This window comes from Brachyhypopomus gauderio, unplaced genomic scaffold (genome assembly GCF_052324685.1).
Source record: "Brachyhypopomus gauderio isolate BG-103 unplaced genomic scaffold, BGAUD_0.2 sc43, whole genome shotgun sequence".
NCBI lineage: Eukaryota > Metazoa > Chordata > Actinopteri > Gymnotiformes > Hypopomidae > Brachyhypopomus > Brachyhypopomus gauderio.
Genome location: NW_027506869.1, coordinates 86,022 through 105,000, shown reverse-complemented (window position 1 = coordinate 105,000; position 18,979 = coordinate 86,022). Strand labels below are relative to the sequence as shown.

The 18,979-nt window shown below is 42.2% G+C and overlaps 2 protein-coding genes and 1 long non-coding RNA gene across 3 annotated transcripts in view; 2 read left to right on the top strand and 1 right to left on the bottom strand.

The window, feature by feature from the left end:
* LOC143485905 (uncharacterized) overlaps nucleotides 1-3,023 on the bottom strand; it is a 16,297-nt gene extending 13,274 nt beyond the window's left edge. The window contains exons 1-5 of the mRNA XM_076985591.1: nucleotides 2,829-3,023; nucleotides 2,574-2,627; nucleotides 1,046-1,180; nucleotides 783-902; nucleotides 517-609 (exon numbers count right to left, since the gene is read on the bottom strand). Of these exons, the coding sequence (XP_076841706.1) occupies nucleotides 517-609; nucleotides 783-902; nucleotides 1,046-1,180; nucleotides 2,574-2,627; nucleotides 2,829-3,023 (597 nt within the window). The remainder of the gene's footprint in view (nucleotides 1-516; nucleotides 610-782; nucleotides 903-1,045; nucleotides 1,181-2,573; nucleotides 2,628-2,828) is intronic.
* LOC143486040 (uncharacterized) overlaps nucleotides 1-18,979 on the top strand; it is a 149,777-nt gene that overhangs the window by 62,467 nt on the left and 68,331 nt on the right. The gene's annotated exons all lie outside the window — the stretch shown is intronic.
* Nucleotides 5,257-8,313, top strand: LOC143486039 (uncharacterized). The gene is made up of 3 exons (XR_013123116.1): nucleotides 5,257-6,417; nucleotides 6,494-6,570; nucleotides 6,781-8,313. It is a non-coding gene; the product is annotated as an uncharacterized LOC143486039 (long non-coding RNA).

Here is an 18,979-nt window from a genome sequence, read left to right as displayed (position 1 = left end):
ACTATTACACCATTAATATTTTAGTCAACTAAATTCTTTTGATAATTAGTCGACTAAATTCTAATGATAATTAGTTGACTAAAACTAGACTAAGACTAAAAACAAATCCAATGACTAAATTATGACTAAAACTAAATGACATTTTAGTCAAAAGACTAAGACTAAAACTAAATAAAAAATTGCTGTCAAAATTAACACTGGTTCTAAGGCCTCTCCAAAGTGCCACGCTGTCACGTAGGGCTACGCCCCCCTCTCTAGCTGACACTTTGGGTTCCTGCTCGTGTCTGTGTCGTTCCCTGCGTGTCTGTCTCCATGGTTTCCCCTCGTCTGCCACGCCCATGTCGTCATTGTCTTCACCTGTGTCTGGATTAGTTCCGTGTATTTATAGTCCCTATGTTTCCCTTGTCCCTCATTGCATATTTTGTGAAGTTTATGTATCAACGTGTGTGTCTCACCAACTGATCACAAAACACACACACACACACACACACACACACACACGTTTGGTCTACTTGCCTGGTGCTTCTGAAGCTGGGCTTTGTGAAGTGCTTCTCTGGTCTTGGCAAGAATCTTCTCCTTCTCCTCCAAATTACCATACAACTCCTCAACCTGAGAGAAGGAGAGAGAGAGAGAGAGAGAGAGAGAGAGAGAGAGAGAGAGAGAGAGAGAGAGAGAGAGGGAGTGTTAACATAAAGGGTGGCCTATATGACACTGCTGGGGTACACATGTAAACCCCTGTAATGGTATGTGTGTGTGTCTGAGTGTGTGTGTCTGTGTGTTACCTCTTTCTCCTTCTCCTTGAGCAGTAGGCTCAGACCCTGGATGATCTTGTCTCTCTTCAGAGAGTTCCTCCTCTCCACACCCAACTCACCATTCCTCTGCTCCAGCTCAGCCGAGAGCGCCTGGCAGTGACCACACACACACACACACACACAAGGATAAGAGTGTTGAGGTAGGACAAAGCGTTGCCCAGGTAATCGAACTTACAATCTTACGGTACAGAGCCTGCTTTTCTAACCTTTAGTTAGTCTGTGTGTGCGTGTACCTTGTTCTCACGGTCCATCTCCTCCAGTCTGTGTTTAAGTGTTTGGCTGCTGTTCTTGGTGGATTGAAGGTCTTCGCTCAGCTGCTTGGCAGTCTGCTGCAGCCTGTTCAACTCCTCCTGCTTCAGTGAGCATGCCTGAACACACACACACACACACACACACAGTCAAAAAATACCCATTCAGGTGGGGAAGACAACACCCCCATGTGACATTACGTGACCTAATCTGACCCCTGCAGGAGTCATACAGCAGTATTTCTGGGCATTCAGAGGCTCCGTCCTCTGTCCACCTCCCCCCACATATATACATGTTTTTGCATTGCTGTGAGGACCATGAGATGGGACAGGTTTGTGAGGTCCACCCTTTCTCCTTGTTTTAACAACAAACACTGCCACTCGCCAGAAGGGGTCCCTGTTGGCTGAAAGCACACTTTAGATCTTGAAACACTTGTTATAATAATTAATACCCATGTTGTGAGGACTTCTAGTTGCTAAGCAGATGTTTGCCCTCTAGTGGATTAAGCAAATGTAAGCAACCAGGATTCATTTGATTGGATAGCTGTTTTCATAAGATTTTTATGATTGGTTCCAGCACTGTGATTGGTTCCTGGCACTGTGCCCTTCAACAAAGTGCTTGATAACTGAAAGCCCTTTGCTGAATGACTGTCACTAACGACAGCATAACCTACAAGCCATTATGACCAGGCACGTTTACAGATGTGTACGGTTTTACACCGAATCCAGCCAGCTCACAGCCAATAGCAAGTCAGGAGGAGGTGGGGCTTTCCCATCATGCCCAGCGGGTCCTTCTTCCTCCGAGTTTGAATCTCACACTGGTGGTTTATATTAGAGAATAATTCTGTGGAGTCATACGTGATGTTGGGGTGTTTGGTGTGTTTTGGTAATATTTGTCATAATTTTTATGTTTAGAAAACTCACTGTATGGTGTGTATATATATACCATTTCAATTGTTTGATCTAAATTAAACTACCAGTCAGGGGCAAACACAAGAAACAGCCCTCCGTGGGGCAGCTGGCACTTAGCAACAATGCAGCATCGTAACCATATGAACACTACAACGTTATATTTTGGTTACGTTATCACCATCCAAAACAAGTTATGAACAAACAGACCATGCAAGAGGAGCAGGGCTCTGCCCCCCAGATCAGGCAGGAGGAGTGTGTGTGTGTGTGTGTGTGTGTGTGTGTGTGTGTGTGTGTGTGTGTGTGTGTGTGTGTGTGTGTGTGTGTGTGTGTGTGTGTGTGTGTGTGTGTGTGTGTGTGTGTGTGTGTGGGTGTGTGTGTGTGTGTGTGTGTGTGTGTGTGTGTGTGTGTGTGTGTGTGTTTTGTAGGTGTGTTTGGGTGGGGTCTAACATCTCTTTAATTTCCATGGGGAATTAGACACACATGCCCATGACGTAATTCAGTAGATCATTAAGGAAGCTGTAGTCTGCCTGGTGCCTGTGGATCACCCCGGTATGATTGTAAGCATGAGTAGGTGCATATAAGGAAACACACACACACACACCTGGTTTTCTTTCTCCGTTTTCTGTCTCTCCTGGTCCAACTCATTTTTCAGAGCCTGCGTAAACCAAAAGAATGTGGCGTTAGTATTTAATTTACCATAAAACGCTAGGAAGGCAGGCTGACTATGGAAGGAGTGATGCTAGAGGTGGGGTGTGGGTGGGGGTGTGGTTGTGGTGTGGTGGCTGTACGCTGGATACACTGATGATACACTCATGAAGGCAAAAAGAGAGGCTTTAAAACATGATTCACATCTAACCAGCCACAGCAACAAAATGACCTGTAGCTCCTTGTCCTTTTGCCCAATCAGAACGCTGAGCTGTGCCATCTGCTCTGTGACTGGCTGCTCTGGGCACTTCTTCTGCAGCTCTCCAATCAGAGCGTCCTGGTTTTTGATAGACTCCTGGAGACGCTCAATCACTCTGTGAAAGAAGGTGGGAAAAGTTAGCATCATGTTGGGAGGCAGAATTAGATTCAAATAACTGAAGAGATGAAAATCACATCACTAGATGAATCACAACAACAACAACAACAACAACTTGGAACATTCAAACAGCATATTCAGAAGAGATAAAGACGTGTGGACGTGGTCCTGTGGACGACACTGCGCCCCCCTGGTGACACAGACCCTCAGGACTCACCTCAGGGCTTTCCTACACACACACACACACACACACACACACACACACACACACACACACACGCACACACACCATTTTAAACATATAGAAGCATAAATGAGCAATTTCTTTATTTTAAAATTCAAATCAATGAGTGGCACATCTAGTTTCCATGAATTGACATGTGCAGTGGGCGGGGCTTACGATGCAGACACCAGTAGGTCCCGTTTCTCTGCGAGCTCTCTATTCATGGACTCCACCTCCACTTTTAACTCAATGTTCTACACAAACACACACACACACACAAACATCACATAAATGGACAGAGATGAGGAGGAACAGAAATAAACAAAGAGACGAGGGGAGGAGTTATGGGAGAGAAAATATCAGAAAGATAAAGACAAACATGCATGTTTGTTTTTTTGTTTGTTTTTATGACAACCGCTTGTTCATGAAAAGAACTTTTCACAAAGACAAAACACACACTTCCCACAAAAGACAAACACTTGTGGTCAAGTTATCCTCAAAGGCCTGTGCATGCAGATCTTAGGTTTCGCGCTCTACATCACAGATCATCTATAAAGAGCGGCGGAGCAGAAGACCGCACCATCACGTCAGACAGCCTAAACATCCACCACGAACGAATCCCGTTCTGGGACTCCATAATGTTACATTGTCTAAGAATCCAGTTATTCATTATTGTCCAGTGCTGTAACACGGTTCTGGCAAAGCAGATGTAACCTTATTTGGGTATATTTCATCTGAACTGAACTGAGAGTGACACACACACACACACCTCTACATGGAGCTACTGTGTATAAAAAGCACATATAAATACTTTCATTCACCAAATAAAATAGCTCTAATAATGGGCTTACAGGCTAATACTCGAACACTCACAGAGAGAGAGAGAGAGAGAGAGAGAGAGAGAGAGAGAGAGAGAGAGAGAGAGAGAGAGAGAGAGAGAGAGAGAGAGAGAGAGAGAGAGAGAAAACAGTCTGTTCCTTCTTATGTTCTTAGTGTTGTAGGGGATACTATACTCGAGGCAGACAGAGGTGCATGAATAACTAATAAATGCTTTGTGTGTGTGTGTGTGTGTGTGTGTGAGAGAGAGAGAGAGAGAGAGAGAATCAGCAGTACCTGTCACGTCCTCCACACTAAACTCGTTGCGCCGCAAATACTCGCTCACCAAAATCGAAGGAATTGCGTAATAGAACTAATCTATTCCCTCCTCATACGTAACAAATGATTGTAATTTAGAGTCATATACTGTATGCTGATATATTGTAATATACTGTATGCTGATTCCATCTTTAGATAGATGCATCCTTTAACATTATTATTAAACTCTTAACTCCAAAAGTGATAGTTTTGCGTGTGCGGCTATATTTACGGTGGTGCTAGGAGCGCTCAGGACACTGAAGGACCCGCTTGTGTTACTCTAAATGACAACAGATATCACGACCAGCAGCACGTATATGACATTACCCGACACCTTATTAAACACTCCACGTTCAAACTTTTAAAGGTCAGATAGGCAAAGCTAAATAATACTTTAACGTCGGATTATCTATTTAGCCACAGGACATTCAAGCAGCTATCTATAACCTCCCCAATTCGCCCAATTATAGCTACTAGTTACATTATAGCTACTAGTTAGGGTAGCTATGTAGCGTCAGTGGCCAACTTAGATACATTATACAAGATAGTTAATACTTCCGATTGTTATCTTACGTCTGGCCACCAAAAATAACGTTTAGTTAGGGTGACCAAACGTCCGTATTTCCCGGGACATGTCCATATTTCACGTCCTGTCCCGGGCGTCCCGGGATATTTTTTAAAACTGTGGAAATGTCCTGGTTTTTAAATTCCGTAAATCTGGCCACTAATTCTACAGGCACTAGGACCCTGAGCACGTCGCTGTATGACACGGAATCCCTGAGCCTCATCAGTTGAGCCTCATCATACTCAACTGGCGGAGAAACAACTTGTAAAAACAGAGTAAACTTGAAAAGGGTTTCAAGTTCTACGTTTCATCCTACCTCTGCAATTTTGAAGGTAAGTGGCTGACGCTAGTTAGCTAGCTAGCCTGAGGTGGCAGTCTAATGAAGTGATGTTGTTTTTAGTAACGAACCAACCTGTCCTAGTACTAGAAATGCCTTTTAAAACATGTTTGTATTTCTGATGGAAGTATCAGGCAAAAGTAAGGCTAACGAAATAACAGTGAGGGCTCACTGCTACAGATCTATGAAGAAAACAGATACGCCACACCAGCTGAGAGTAGGACTGGTTAAAATGACACGAGTTCTGTTCAGTGTCACGTTCAAAGTTCTGTTGAACAAGTTCAAAAGTTAGTTCAACACAAGTTCAATCTTTTATCCTTGCTCTTACTTCACGTAAGCTGTGATAACCATAGGCATTGGTTTTTAAAGCTTACAATGGTAGCCAAATGCAGAGTAGCTGAGTGGGAATCATTAGCAGTCTATTTTGCCTATAGTAAACAAATGGGAGTTTATTTTACAGTTCGAGCTATTGTTATCTACCTCTATGACTCAAAAGCAGAATATAGTCCACCTCAGCTATTCTTCAAACTGCATTTTCTAAAATCTGTCAATCTGACTTTCAAATCTTTCATCTTAACTTCTTTATTAACATGTGGCTTCAACACTTACACCTATTAACATATTCTGATAACACTCTTCAAGAAGCAGTTGAAGTAAAACCTGTTCTGTTGTAGGTGGTGGAAACAACAAAATAATATAAATATAAGTAGGCCTGTTTCACTCCTATGTGTAAGCATTTCATCTGGAGTGAAAATGAAGTTTACATCTAAAATATATTTAATTTATAGTTGATCGAACCATGCACAACACTGTAGAATAGAAAGACAGTATAGCCAAGTGTTTTAAGAGTGATGCAAAACAGCACAAACGTTACATGAGACAATAGACAAGTGACATTCACCACTAACAACATGATGGGACAGATATTGCGCCTATTGACATTGCTGAAGTCTTCCTTTCAAGATATTAAATTTTGCCTCTTGTGTATTTCAGATGACATTACGTGATTCAATGCCAGTTGTGCTCATTAACAGCAACTGCTCTTGTGTTGCTGGTTGCATTGCTTTTCCAGACTGCTCATTATTCTGAATCTGGCATGTCTGTCGTCCCTCCTGTCCTTTCATGCACACAGACAGAACAGAAGTGGCATAAACCACCAACAATGGTTTGTCTTATTTTATTATTTAATGTTAGTTAATGTATCACAGTCACTTTACTAACACCATATTTTAAATTATTAGGGGGTGAAGCCTGGACCCATGGATGCCATGGTTGTCCTAAAGCCAAAACCAGGTGCTACTACAGCCAGTGGAGTTAGGTATGTAGTACCAAATTTAATAGGCAGATTACAGTGTGTGGTAAAAAAATAAATGCTTTTGATCATCTGATAAGACCCTGTTCTCTTCAAAATTTAATTTAGCCTCGTTGTACTTCAGATGACATGTGATATGTGATTCACAATCAGTTGTGCTGGTGAACAGATTACAATGTGTAAAAATAAATGTTATTCACTCTTCTTTTATTTCAGAAGTACACTTTTCAAGGGCTACTGCGGTGACCTCCCACACCCGGCCACCCTCAATCCTGGACCAGTCTACGCTGGAATGAAAGCAGATTCTCTTCCACTCATCTGCACAATGAACATCTCGCCTGACAAGCCACTTGTGGACTCCATCTTTGGGAAGGTACAAGTTGGCAGTGTACTGTCCTATCAACAACCACCACCTCCATCTGACAGTGTTGTCATACATGAGGATGCACCCCCATTCCCGAGTCTGCCACTAGAATGTTACCATCTAAGCCCACCTGAATATTAATTTGTGCCAACACACCAAGAACAGCTACACCTAAGCTCACTTTCTGTGACCTTGTCACAGTCACACCTTATTGAGGAGGCAACAAGATCCCAAAGTGCTACACCTGAGTGGCATTCACTTAGGAGAGAAAGAGTGACTGCGTCGCATTTCAGAGAGGTGAGCCACGTTAGAGGTCCAGGTGCTGCAGAAAGCCTGGCAGAAAGGATAATCCGAGGGACACGACAAACAGCACACATGAAAAGGGGACTTGAAATGGAAACAGGGGCCTTAAAGGACTATGCAGTTCTGAAAAACTTGAACTTGACCAAGTGTGGGCTAGTGATTCATCCAGATGCATCTTGGCTGGGTGCATCACCTGATGGACTTGTATATGATCCACTTGAGCGTCCATCATTTGGGCTTGTTGAAATTAAGTGCCCAAATACACAAAGCTATGTAGACTGCAAATTCCTCAAAGTGGCACAAGGCCTACACAAATTGAAGGAGAGCCATTGTTATTATTGGCAAATTCAGGGCCAGTTATTGATTACTGGTATGCAGTGGTGTGATTTAGTTATCTGTGCCTATGATGATATCTTTGTGCAGCGAGTTTACAGAGATAGCAGTGTATTAGAAGAGGTGAAAAGGAGGTGTGACATGTTTTTCTTTAACACTTACATGCCAAAATACTTCTCTATGCCCAAGCAATAGAAAATCATAATGAAGACATGAAGTCATGAACAATTAAAACAATTTCAATTTATTCTGTCAATTGTATTACTATTGTATTAATTTCATTTTTTACAAATACAGTAAAAGTTAAGAAATATATAATGTTGTATTGTGTTGTGTCAATTTTACATATAAAAGTGAAAGCATTTTATACAATTAATCATATTGCACTGTACCTTAACATTGCAGCCAATATTTACAGACTAGCATGACCTAAAGCAGGGGTCGGCAACCTTTTTGACTCGGAGCCACAAAAGCAAAATAATTGGAAATTTATTTCAGTGACGATGACATGTCACTCAAGCGAACCGAAACTAAATACCGGACATTTGTGAAATTCCACCCGAACATTTTTTTAAGTCTCAAAAATAATATACGTTAATTAAATACTCATTAATTCTATTCAAAAGCTGAGCCGCATCAGAGGCATCAAAGAGCTGCATGCGGCTCCAGAGCCGCGGGTTGCCGACCCCTGACCTTAAAGGGATCATTTTAAGGTTAGAGAAAAAAATAAATAAATAAATCACCGTAATTCACATTACATCATCTGTCTAATTCTGGATTGAGATTAGCCATTGTTTGCCCAGGCTTTTACCAAGGGGCCATTTTGATAATTCACCAAAAGACAGGCAACAGTAAAAATTTGGTTTATGCTCCCTGTGATTGAAAGGGGGATCACTGTGCTGAATATTTTATGTTCTTTGTCTCTGCGAATCACACGCTCAACATGGACTCTCAGTCTTGCAATGGACTGTGACGTTCTGATCTCTGACCTAGACAGTTGAGCTCTCTTTGACAGAAACGTGGGTATGTGGACTTTGCATGGAACGCAGTCTTCAACAAGGAAACCTGCTAGCTAGTCCACCATGATGGCCATAGATGGGTCAAGGAGGGCCACAATGCCAGACTGCTTTAAGATCTCTTTATCACTGATAGCACCTTGATAAAGAGAAGACACAAAGGTCACTGCGCCATGAGGGGCTATCCCAATCAACCCTTTGAATGTACAGTGTGATTTATAAGTGGAAAACACTTCACTCTGGAGGAGAAGGGAATTTGGAGTTTGACATCTCAGTTCTGTGCAATCTAAAATTATTTGAGTGTCAGCGTAGTCCTGAAACACATCTGGGAGGTGAGTTTTCACAGTGTCCACATCTAACCAAATAGAAACGGCTCCCAATACAGTATAAAGGAAGTTGGCCCAGGTGTTAATAATACGACTAACAGTTGACCGATGTATTCTAAATCTGTGGGCCAAATCCTTTTGCATCAGTCCCAATGACAGGTAGTTCATGAAGAGAAAAAACTCATCAATTGGTTGAAGAACCTGGGAAAAAAAATACATTATCCTATTGTCATATTACATTATGACTATCAAAACTTCTTTTGATGTAAAGATTAATTTGAAAATGATGACATAACATGCTTTGTATGGACAACACGAAAACATTTACCGTTGCACTGGCAGAGTGAGGGACCTGATCAGTCTTCTCAACAGTCCATGCTCTTGTAACCCGTATGATGTTGTGGGTGGCTGGCTCTATTTGCTTCCAAAAGCCCATCAGGTGGGCATGGCTTGCAAATATGTGGAATATAAAAGTTATATATAAAGTTATATAATGGCAAATTCATTCACAATGTATTTCAGACACCAGAGAAGGCCCATCCGTATACTGTGTCTTGCCATATTTTTTATTTCCCTGGTAAAGAATCGTATGTCGTCATCAGAGTCAGAAAACCGCTCCAATCAGAACTTGCTGACAGTTAAGTCTTCGATTTGTTTTCGGAGCCTTGATATCTCCTCGCGTAGCTCTTCATTTTCATTGAGGGAGAGATCAAGCACAGCAGGCTCATTACTGACGCAGTAGTCATGTTCATGACACGGTAAGGGGTCATCATCATCATGGTCAGTCTGCATCTCTGTTAGATCAGTGTTGGGTGGACGCTCTGTTCTTTCCCATACTCCAAGTAAATAACGGTAAATATGCTCGTTACAAGACTGGTGAGGTGAATAGCTAGCACAGTGTACGCTTTCAATGGCTACCAGATGTCAACAACCAGCCTAACCTTTTAGCGGAAATTACGTCACTTAACAGCGTGCACATAGGCCATTATAACTGCCAGGCCCTCTGTAAACGGACAGCGGGCATCACAGTCCTGATAGGGGGGGAGACAGGCTCACAGGCTACCACTTAACCCCTCACCTTCCAACACAGATTGAATAGACACGGTTGAATAATTTATTTGCTTATATTTTTGTAATTGTTTAGATGTTGATTGTCAAACTGTAAGTAGATAAAATAAATTTGGATAAATTATATTATATATATTTATGTTTTAAGAATATTTTAGGCCCTCTGAGACATAATATACGGTCTCTGGTTTCAACACAGCTCACTGTCAAATACTGCTCACTAGTGGGACAGTGATGTAGTACAAGTGACAAACTATTTTTAAAAAAATCATACATTACATAAAATTATACACATAATCACCATTACTAGGTTAAAAGCAGGAATGCTTAGATGTATAATAATTTATAGCTATAGTAAATTATATATGCTGTTTCAGTGTGCCTAAAACACATTCAAAGAAGTGTGTGGATTATAGTTCTACTGTAAATTAAACATAGAAGTTATTTTTGTTGTATAGTCAAAGTCAAATTTATTTATATAGCTTTCACAACACGTGTCACAAAGCAGCTTTACAATCGTATGGGTCCAGATCCCTAATGAGCAAGCCAAGGCGACAGTGGCAAGGAAAAACTCCCTATGGTGGTGGGGATTAGGAAGAAACCTTTGGAGGACCAAGACTCAAAAGGGAACCCATCCTCCATTGGGTGGCCCGTTAGCACCGGGTGCGCAGGATGGTTCTACAGGTTCTACAGATAATATCTAGCACGTTGGTGTGTGTACTCTGTGCAGGAATAAAATGAAACTAAATGATTATGATATTGTAGTGAACTTGAAGTGACTCAAATCAATGGTTATTGTGGGGCTCGTAAAAGCAACCTTACAGAAAAGGCTGTTTAATACACGTCATTAAAAATAACAGTTGCATTCCTGCAGACATCACATTCTTGACATTCAATAGACTCAAAATGCTATCTTGTATAGCTACAATACAATGCTACACATTAACTACAATGTCATGTTCAAGCTCCTCTTGATTACAACAGTAGTTCATCTCCTTACACACTGGCTCTTCCCTTAACATCCATAGCACATAATGATGTGCTTTCCTGTGTGATACTAATGTCATTCATTGCTGTGAACTGAATACACACACACACACACACACACACACACACACACACACACACACATTTATGTATGTATGTATTATGTAAGCATGTGTACTGATTCCTTCTCCTAGCAGGTTCCTCGTGCAGCTCTTTGATTGGTCCTTTCTGTCTGGTCTGCACTCACGTCCATCAGCTGTTTGTCCTCTTGTTTCTGCAGGTCGCTGTTGCTCTTGGTGGCCAGCAGGGGGCAGGCGGCGCCACCAGCTTGTGGTTGGCCTTGATCAGACGGCCTGCAACACAACCTCACAGGACTGAAATCTCTGGTTAACTCTAATTTTTGTGACTTAACTGGATGTGTAGGCTATTCTATATGAAGCACATATCTCTACATTCAACAAGGGTTATTTTAAGGGGAGTATGATTTTGGTGAGGCCAATACAGATAAGTCACAAAAAAAAAACAAAACAAAACAGACATTTCAATCCTGTGAGGTAGTGACTATAACTTAGTTCATTGAGCACTTTAGTTTTGTCCTTAGTAGATATTTAGACATAATACTGCTTTAATACTGCGAAGTCATGTGGTCAGAGGTGAACTTCAGTATAGCCAGTGTGTATTTTATTTAAAATAATTGTGGCGAAGTGTAGAGGGGAACTCATCCCTCCATGAGACTTGGAAGGGGTAGAAGTGGTTGTGGTAGCAGGTGAGACGGCAGACAGCAGATCACATATTCTGCAGTTCTTGAGTAACACGAGAGTAAACGATAGGAACAGCTTAGCATGCAAACAGGGAAATGTAGGCAATGCTTCACAGTGACTGCAAAGTAGTGTTGGTGGTGATTGGTTCAGGTGGACGTGACCTGGTATCATCAAATCAAATATATTTGTATAGCGCTTTTCACAACACATGTTGTCACAAAGCGCTTTACAGGATTTACAAGGTTAACAATACTATGGGTCCAAATCCCTAATGATGATACTGATATTGTAGGCCCCGACTGCAGTGTTACTCCCCTGGTGAACTTCGGAGAATCTTGAGACCCTTTAGAATCCTGGGTGTATGTGGGCGCGCGTGTGTGTGTGTGTGTGTGTGTAGAAATTGCTGATGTCTGAGGACTTAATTTGGCAGTAAAGTCACAACTCTGTTAAATACAGAAGGAATGTGGAAGCTTATGGAGGTTTACACCTTCTGAGCTTTCTGTGTGTGGGTTTGTGTTTGCAGGCGTTCTCTGCGTGAAAAAGACTTTGAAGAAGAAGAAGAACAACAAGAGGACATCTATGATGATGAAGACTCACACTTTGAGTCTGTCAATCTGGTGAGGCAGTAAATGAGTTAGTGTCACTCACTAGGCCTAAAGAAATCGGCTTTTAGGAATCACCAGTAGATTACTGTTTGGAGACCTGACTGGAACATATCTAACCATCATTTCACTGAGGTAAAGAGGAGCAAGACCATGAAGACATTTAAAAACCATGACTAGAACTTTAAAATCTATTCTAAAGCTGACAGGTAACCAGTGCAGTGAGTGGAGTGCAGGTGTAATATGATCTCTCTTTCTTTCTCTCTCTCTCTCTTTTTTAACATCGCAGTCGATGCAAAGTACAACACGACCCTCTGTGCCCAGTGCTATCTGGTGTGCCGTGCAGCACATGAGCACGTCTCCACTCATGTTTGCCGGTGTTACACCGAAATCTGACCACGTGAGCAGAAGGATCGTTGTTGCACACAGGTCCAGGAGAGAGGCGGGCCAGTGGCTCAGTTAAAGGTGTCAGAGGCTCTGCCCACTCAGGTGCTGGAGCGGTTTAAAAAATCTGTAGCATGTAATAATTTAATAGATAGCATAATCGTGTGTGTGTGTATATATATATATCTAGCTCAAATATCACGGCGGAACAGTGAGGTGAATTCTCCCCCAGTCAGTATTAAGGCCACAGTCCTACTGAAGAAGGAGCTAGCTCAGAAAACACAGGCTCTTAACAGTGCACTGAGGAGGGAGAACCAGCTGAAGGTGTGTGCGTGTATGCATGCTGTGTATATACATTTGTGAATGTTTTTTATACATGTGCATATCTCCAGCAAAAAAGAAATACACTGAGAATATGGAGTATTTTTACCTTTTTAACTGTGTGTGCGTGTGTGTGTGTACGTGCGTGTGCGTGTGTGTGTGTGTGTGTGTGTGTGTGTGTCCAGAGCTTTGACACGCTGTTGAAGGAGAAGGACGTGGAGCTGCAGCAGCTGGTGAACACAGTGAAGACTGTGCAGCGCTCCAGTCAGAAGAGTGAGGCCAGCCTGCAGGGGGCGCTGAACGAAAAAGACTCCATCATCCAGCAGCTACAGCACTCTCTACAGCTCAAAACCACGAACGTGGAGGTTATACACACACACTCACACACACACACACATACAGTGTGTGTGTGTGTGTGAGTGTGTGTGTGTGTGTGTGTGTGTGTGTGTGTGTGTGTGTGTGTGTGTGTGTGTGTGTGTGTGTGTATAACCTCCATGTCCATGGTTTTGAGCTGTAGAGAGTGCTGTAGCTGCTGGATGTGACAAAGAGTTATTCAAACAGTCAGGATTGGCCAAGTTGCTCACAGAAGAAATGGCAGTGATGGTTGGCAAGGGCTTCCTAATTACTGATTGTGTTAAGTGCAAAGTCTACTGCCCACCATTTTTGTTAAAGCAAAGTCAGATGCCTGCATACCAGGTATCTGAAACACAATCCATAGCCCGTCTTAGTGTACGCGTAGAACGTGTAATAAGGAGAATCAAACAAAACAAGTTGTTTGATGGCATAATTTCCCTTTCTCACACAGTAAACATTAACCAGTTATTTACAGTGGCATGCCTGTTGTCAAACTATCAAAACAAAGCACTAGTTAAGTCATGGGTTAAAATAAAGCTCTTATTTTTATTAATCAAACAATAATTAATTACATATGAATAATTTGTAACATTTAAATTTGTAACTGTAAATATTTTTTCATAAACATATTTCCAGGTTCTTTACATCAAAAACAATGTGCTGTTTAAGAAAAGCACAAATATTGTTAAATAAGTGAACATATGATTTAAAAAAGATTCTGTATAGAACATGTTAACATTTCAATGACAGATATTTTGTCATATATGTGTAGAAGTAAAATAAATCTGTCTTCTCACGAATTTGTCTCTGTACATCTGCATCCATATAAACCAGCTCCACAAAAAAATCCTCTTTAGCCCACACCACAAAATCACACCAGTGAAGCCCGCTGATTAGTAACTGACATTTGAATCTGCCAGTAATACGCATGTCTTTTTTAGTTTTGAACATCCGTACTCCATATACAGATACTTACAGTCAATGTAATTCTTCACATTAGGGCATTTAATCTCGACCAAGCCAAACTGGGGGTATTCAGTGGGGTCAAATACGACACCATCAGGGGCTGCACCAAGCCAGGGAGCATCTGGGTGGATGATGAGGCCACATGGTGTGTGATTTACACTGAGTATCCTGCAATACTCAGATGCTGCTCCGGACTCCATCTCTAGACCTCTCTTCATTTCAGCCGTCCGTCTGGTACCTCTGATGATGCGTTCAGCAAGGGACTCTGCAGAGCTATGCCCTCTGACATGGCACACCTCACGAACACATCACGCTGTTACTCTAGGCTTGTGCCAGAGTTGACATCTCAATTCTGTGAGCCATATCAAGTGACACCTCCAAAGACTTCAGGTGAAAGAGTTCCTGTTCAGTGCACACAAAAGCACAGGTGGGTGCATCAAGGTGGTGGTCTTTTAGAGGAAGAAGTGGGGTTGATGGCACATCAGGGTGGAGAGTGATGTGTCGTGATGGTAACACAGGCTGCTGATATGACAGACCACTGCCTTCCTGCACCATACCAAATGCACACTGCACAGCTGGCTTGTGGGATGCCATGCCTATAGTGGTCACCATGCCCCTGTAGAGTCCACTCCTACAAATTCAAGTACAGACAATACCCCAAACTATAAGCATCTAGTTTAATATTAAATTAGAATATTTAAATTAAAGTTAATTGTAACTATACATTTGTGATAGAGCAGCTAAACTGCACAATTGCATGTCTAATTAGAAGTAATTAAGCACCATACCTAACTCCACCTTGAGATGTTCCATTTGGCACAGGCTTTGTGATCACCATGTTGTTGATTGCTCCTGGCTTTACACCCTAATAATATGGACAAAAGTTGCTGTAATTTAATTCAGGCAGTGCATTAAATTAGATAACCTAGCCACTAGGGTGCACACACCAGTGTATTTTAGTGTCGGTCCCAAGCCCGGATAAATAGGGAGGGTTGCGTCAGGAAGGGCATCCGGTGTAAAAACTGCGCTAAATCAAATGATGCGGATTAAAAACAGAAATTCCATACCGGATCGGTCGATTCCCGGGTTAACAACGACCACCACTGGTGCTGTTGTCCAACAGGGCATTAGCGGAAATTGGACTACTGTTGGGAGGAGGAGGAGGAGGAGAGGGGGGAAGAGGGTTCTGAAGATGAAGGAGAGGAGGCAGAGCAGGAGGGTGGAGGTTAGAGTTGGTACGTTGAATGTGGGCTCTATGACAGGTAAAGGGAGAGAGCTAGCTGATGCGATGGACAGGAGGAAGATAGATATACTGTGTGTACAGGAGACCATGTGGAAGGGGAGCAAGGCCAGGAGAATTGGTGGTGGCTTCAAACTCTTCTATCATGGTGTAGACAGGAAGAGAAATGGAGTAGGGGTAATCCTGAAGGATGAATTTAGTAAGAGTGTAGTGGAGGTAAAGTGAGTAAGTGACAGGGTGATCTGTGTAAAGTTGGAGATTGATGGGGTGATGATGAATGTCATCAGTACTTATGCTCCTCAGGTAGGTTGTGATGTGGAGGAGAAAAAAGAATTCTGGAGAGAGTCAGATGAAGTTGTTTTGCAGGTTCCTAAAGAAGAGAGAGTGGTTATTGGAGCAGATTTAAATGGACATGTTGGTGGAGGGAACAGTGGTGATGAGGAGGTGTTGGGTAGATATGGTGTTAATGAAAGGAATACAGAAGGACAGATGGTGGTAGATTTTGCTAAAAGGATGGCTGTAGTTAACACTTACTTTAAGATAAAGGAAGATCACAGGGTAACATATAAGAGTGGTGGACGATGCACACAGGTCGACTAGATCCTCTGTGGGAGACGAAACCTGAAAGAGGTTAGTGATAGCAAGGTGTTACCTGGGGAGAGCGTAGCTAAACAGCATAGGATGGTGATATGTAGGATGATGTTGGAGGTGAAGAAGAGGAAGAGAGTGAGAGCGGAACCTAAGATCAGGTGGTGGAAGTTAAAGGATGAGGACTGTGGTGTAAAATTCAGGGATGAGGTGAGGCAGGTACTGGGTAATGATGGTGGTGTTCTGGATACCTGGGATGAGACTTCAAATGCAGTGAGGGATGTGGCTAGGAAGGTACTTGACCTCAGGACAGAGTAAGATAGACAAGGAGTTGTGGTGGTGGAATGAGGACGTTCAGGAAAGTTTGAGAGGAAAGCGGTTGGCTAAAAAGAATTGGGATTTTCAGCGAGATGAAGAAAGTAGACAGAGGTACAAGGAGATGTGTCGCAAGGCAAAGAGAGCAGTGGCAGAAGCTAAAGAGAAGGCATATAGCAAGCTGTATGAGAAGTTGGACACTAAGGAAGGGGAAAAGGATCTGTACAGATTGGCCAGACAGAGAAACTGTGATGGGCAGGATGTGCAGCAGGTTAGGATGATAAAGGATAAAGATGGAAATGTGTTGTCTGGTGAGGAGAGTGTCTTGGGAAGGTGGAAGGAGTATTTTGAGGAGCTGATGAATCAAGAGAATGAAAGGGAAAGAAGGTTAGAAGAGGTAGAGGTTGTGAATCAGGAAGTGCCTCAGGTGAGCAAGGAGGTTTATGGATGCAGTGGTAGAGGATATGAGAGTGGCTGGTGTATCAGTGGAGGACACTCAGGACAGGGCCAGATGGAGGAGTTTGATCCGCTGTGGTGACCCCTGAAAGGGAATAGCCGAAAGAAGAAGTGCATTAAATTAGATCATTCATCTAGTGTGATTATTATAAACTTACGATTGTCCAAGTTTTGTGCCAGCGCTGTTCAGTTTCAGTACAGCTGTGCACAGGGGGAACAACTGGCACACTGAGAAAAATGTGCAGTTTGAAAAAGCAAAGCCACTATACGGTTGCATAGGGCAGTGTCTGCGACACGTGAACAGCATGTGTGTCTCAGCACAACAGGAGATGAATCAGAAAGTCCAATCTGTAAGACGGTAAGCAAAATTAGTAATGACTTTGCTTAATTCAGGGGTTCCGTATACCAGTCCTGCGGATCCTATATCACACGTTGTGTTTTACCTTTTCTAAAACCTGATTGACCTATTTAGCAAACTAAGATCATTGTGGGTGGGGCTGAGTAAAAAAAGTGTTTTAAAATGGAGGAAAAAAAATGTGCATGGCATAAGAACCCCAAGAATGGAACCTGGACCCGTTTGCTTATTTTATGACAATAGATTTTGCATACAGAACATGGATAGGCTATCACTGACATTAAAATAATGCTCAAGTTATACATAATCCTGAGACATGTATATCTGTATATAATCCTGAACGTGTAATAAGGAGAATCAAACAAAACAAGTTGTTTGATGGCATAATTTCCCTTTCTCACACAGTAAATATTAACCAGTTATTTACAGTGGCATGCCTGTTGTCAAACTATCAAAACAAAGCACTAGTTAAAGCAGTGTTATGTCTAAATATCTAGTAAGGCCAAAACTAAAGTGCTCAATGAACTAAGTTATAGTCACTACCTCACAGGATTGAAATGTCTGTTTTGTTTTTTTGTTTTTTTTGTGACTTATCTGTATTGGCCTCACCAAAATCATACTCCCCTTAAAATAACCTTTGTTGAATGTAGAGATATGTGCTTCATATAGAATAGCCTACACATCCAGTTAAGTCACAAAAATTAGAGTTAACCAGATATTTCAGTCCTGTGAGGTTGTGTTGCAGGCCGTCTGATCAAGGCCAACCACAAGCTGGTGGCGCCGCCTGCCCCCTGCTGGCCACCAAGAGCAACAGCGACCTGCAGAAACAAGAGGACAAACAGCTGATGGACGTGAGTGCAGACCAGACAGAAAGGACCAATCAAAGAGCTGCACGAGGAACCTGCTAGGAGAAGGAATCAGTACACATGCTTACATAATACATACATACATAAATGTGTGTGTGTGTATGTGTGTGTATATGTATTCAGTTCACAGCAATGAATGACATTAGTATCACACAGGAAAGCACATCATTATGTGCTATGGATGTTAAGGGAAGAGCCAGTGTGTAAGGAGATGAACTACTGTTGTAATCAAGAGGAGCTTGAACATGACATTGTTCAAGAGTTTGAACAGGACATTGTAGTTAATGTGTAGCATTGTATTGTAGCTATACAAGATAGCATTTTGAGTCTATTGAATGTCAAGAATGTGATGTCTGCAGGAATGCAACTGTTATTTTTAATGACGTGTATTAAACAGCCTTTTCTGTAAGGTAGCTTTTACGAGCCCCACAATAACCATTGATTTGAGTCACTGCAAGTTCACTACAATATCATAATCATTTAGTTTCATTTTATTCCTGCACAGAGTACACACACCAACGTGGTAGATAACACAGATGTTAAAGCGTTAAATTGCTTCAATAATATCTAAGTATAATCATGCTCTGGAGCTCTGTTCACTGAATTCCAAATTCCCATGAAGCTCAGCCAATCAGAATGAGCGCTCCAGGTCCTTCACTAACTCCGCCCCTCACTGTCTCTGCTCTTTGCAGGAGCTGGAGGAGAGCTTCCACATTAGCAGGATGGAGCTGATCGCCTTTGAATTCAATGTGCTGGTGTCTCTAGAGATGGTCCTCTACCTGCCCGAGAGCAGGTCACAACCCACTACCA